Source organism: Condylura cristata, unplaced genomic scaffold (genome assembly GCF_000260355.1).
Source record: "Condylura cristata isolate star-nosed mole 26May11 unplaced genomic scaffold, ConCri1.0 scaffold00029, whole genome shotgun sequence".
NCBI classification, from domain to species: Eukaryota; Metazoa; Chordata; class Mammalia; order Eulipotyphla; family Talpidae; genus Condylura; species Condylura cristata.
The window spans coordinates 21,200,758-21,201,436 of NW_004567130.1; the positions used below are offsets into that span (position 1 = coordinate 21,200,758).

Below are 679 nucleotides of genomic sequence, written 5' to 3' on the forward strand. Positions count from 1 at the left end.
CAGAGAAGTCATCAGAGAGGTCATCAGAGAGGGCACGGTCATCAGAGAGGTCATCAGAGAGGGCACAGTCATCAGAGAGGTCATCAGAGAGGGCACAGTCATCAGAGAGGTCATCAGAGAGGGCACAGTCACCAGAGAGGTCAGCAGAGAGGGCCGGTGTCTTAATCCTTCTTGCCGTCTGGGGCAGGGCATCTTGTGAGGAGCCTCCCTGGGCTGGCGGGGGTCAGTGTGGACACCGTGGGGGATTCCAGTTTCACTCTGTCCAGGAGGGTCTTCTTGAGGGCAGCTGGAGAGATCTTTTCCTGGTCAGCCATGGACTGCAGCTCTCTGCAGACAAAACCCCACGGGGCTCGAAGGGCCAGAGCCCCCTTCACAAGGCCCCATCCTCACAACCCCCAAGCCCTGTGGCCTCGCTGCCACCAGAAACCAGAAGCCCACACCAAGCGCTCCCCCAAGCCCACAGAGGTCAAGCATGGTGCAGAGACGCAGTGCTCAAACCTGGGTCCGACTGGAGAGGGAGTGGGGACCCCCAGGGGTGAGTTAAATCCCGTCTCCGTCCCCTCTTGGCCGCCTGACCCTGGGAAACCTCTGAGCCCAGCACCCTCACCTGCCCGCCGGAGCTAGTGCCAGCTACGAGAACCACGGCGAGACCACGGGAGTGAGCCACAAACCGTCAGAG

General features: G+C 61.1%; 1 protein-coding gene across 1 annotated transcript in view; it reads right to left on the reverse strand.

Annotated features, from left to right (window-relative positions):
- Positions 1-6: 6 nt before the first annotated feature.
- PYCR2 (pyrroline-5-carboxylate reductase family, member 2) overlaps positions 7-679 on the reverse strand; it is an 11,332-nt gene continuing 10,659 nt past the window's right edge. Inside the window, exon 5 of the mRNA XM_012730867.1 lies at positions 7-368. Within this exon, the coding sequence (XP_012586321.1) occupies positions 162-368 (207 nt within the window). The 3' untranslated portion in view covers positions 7-161. The remainder of the gene's footprint in view (positions 369-679) is intronic.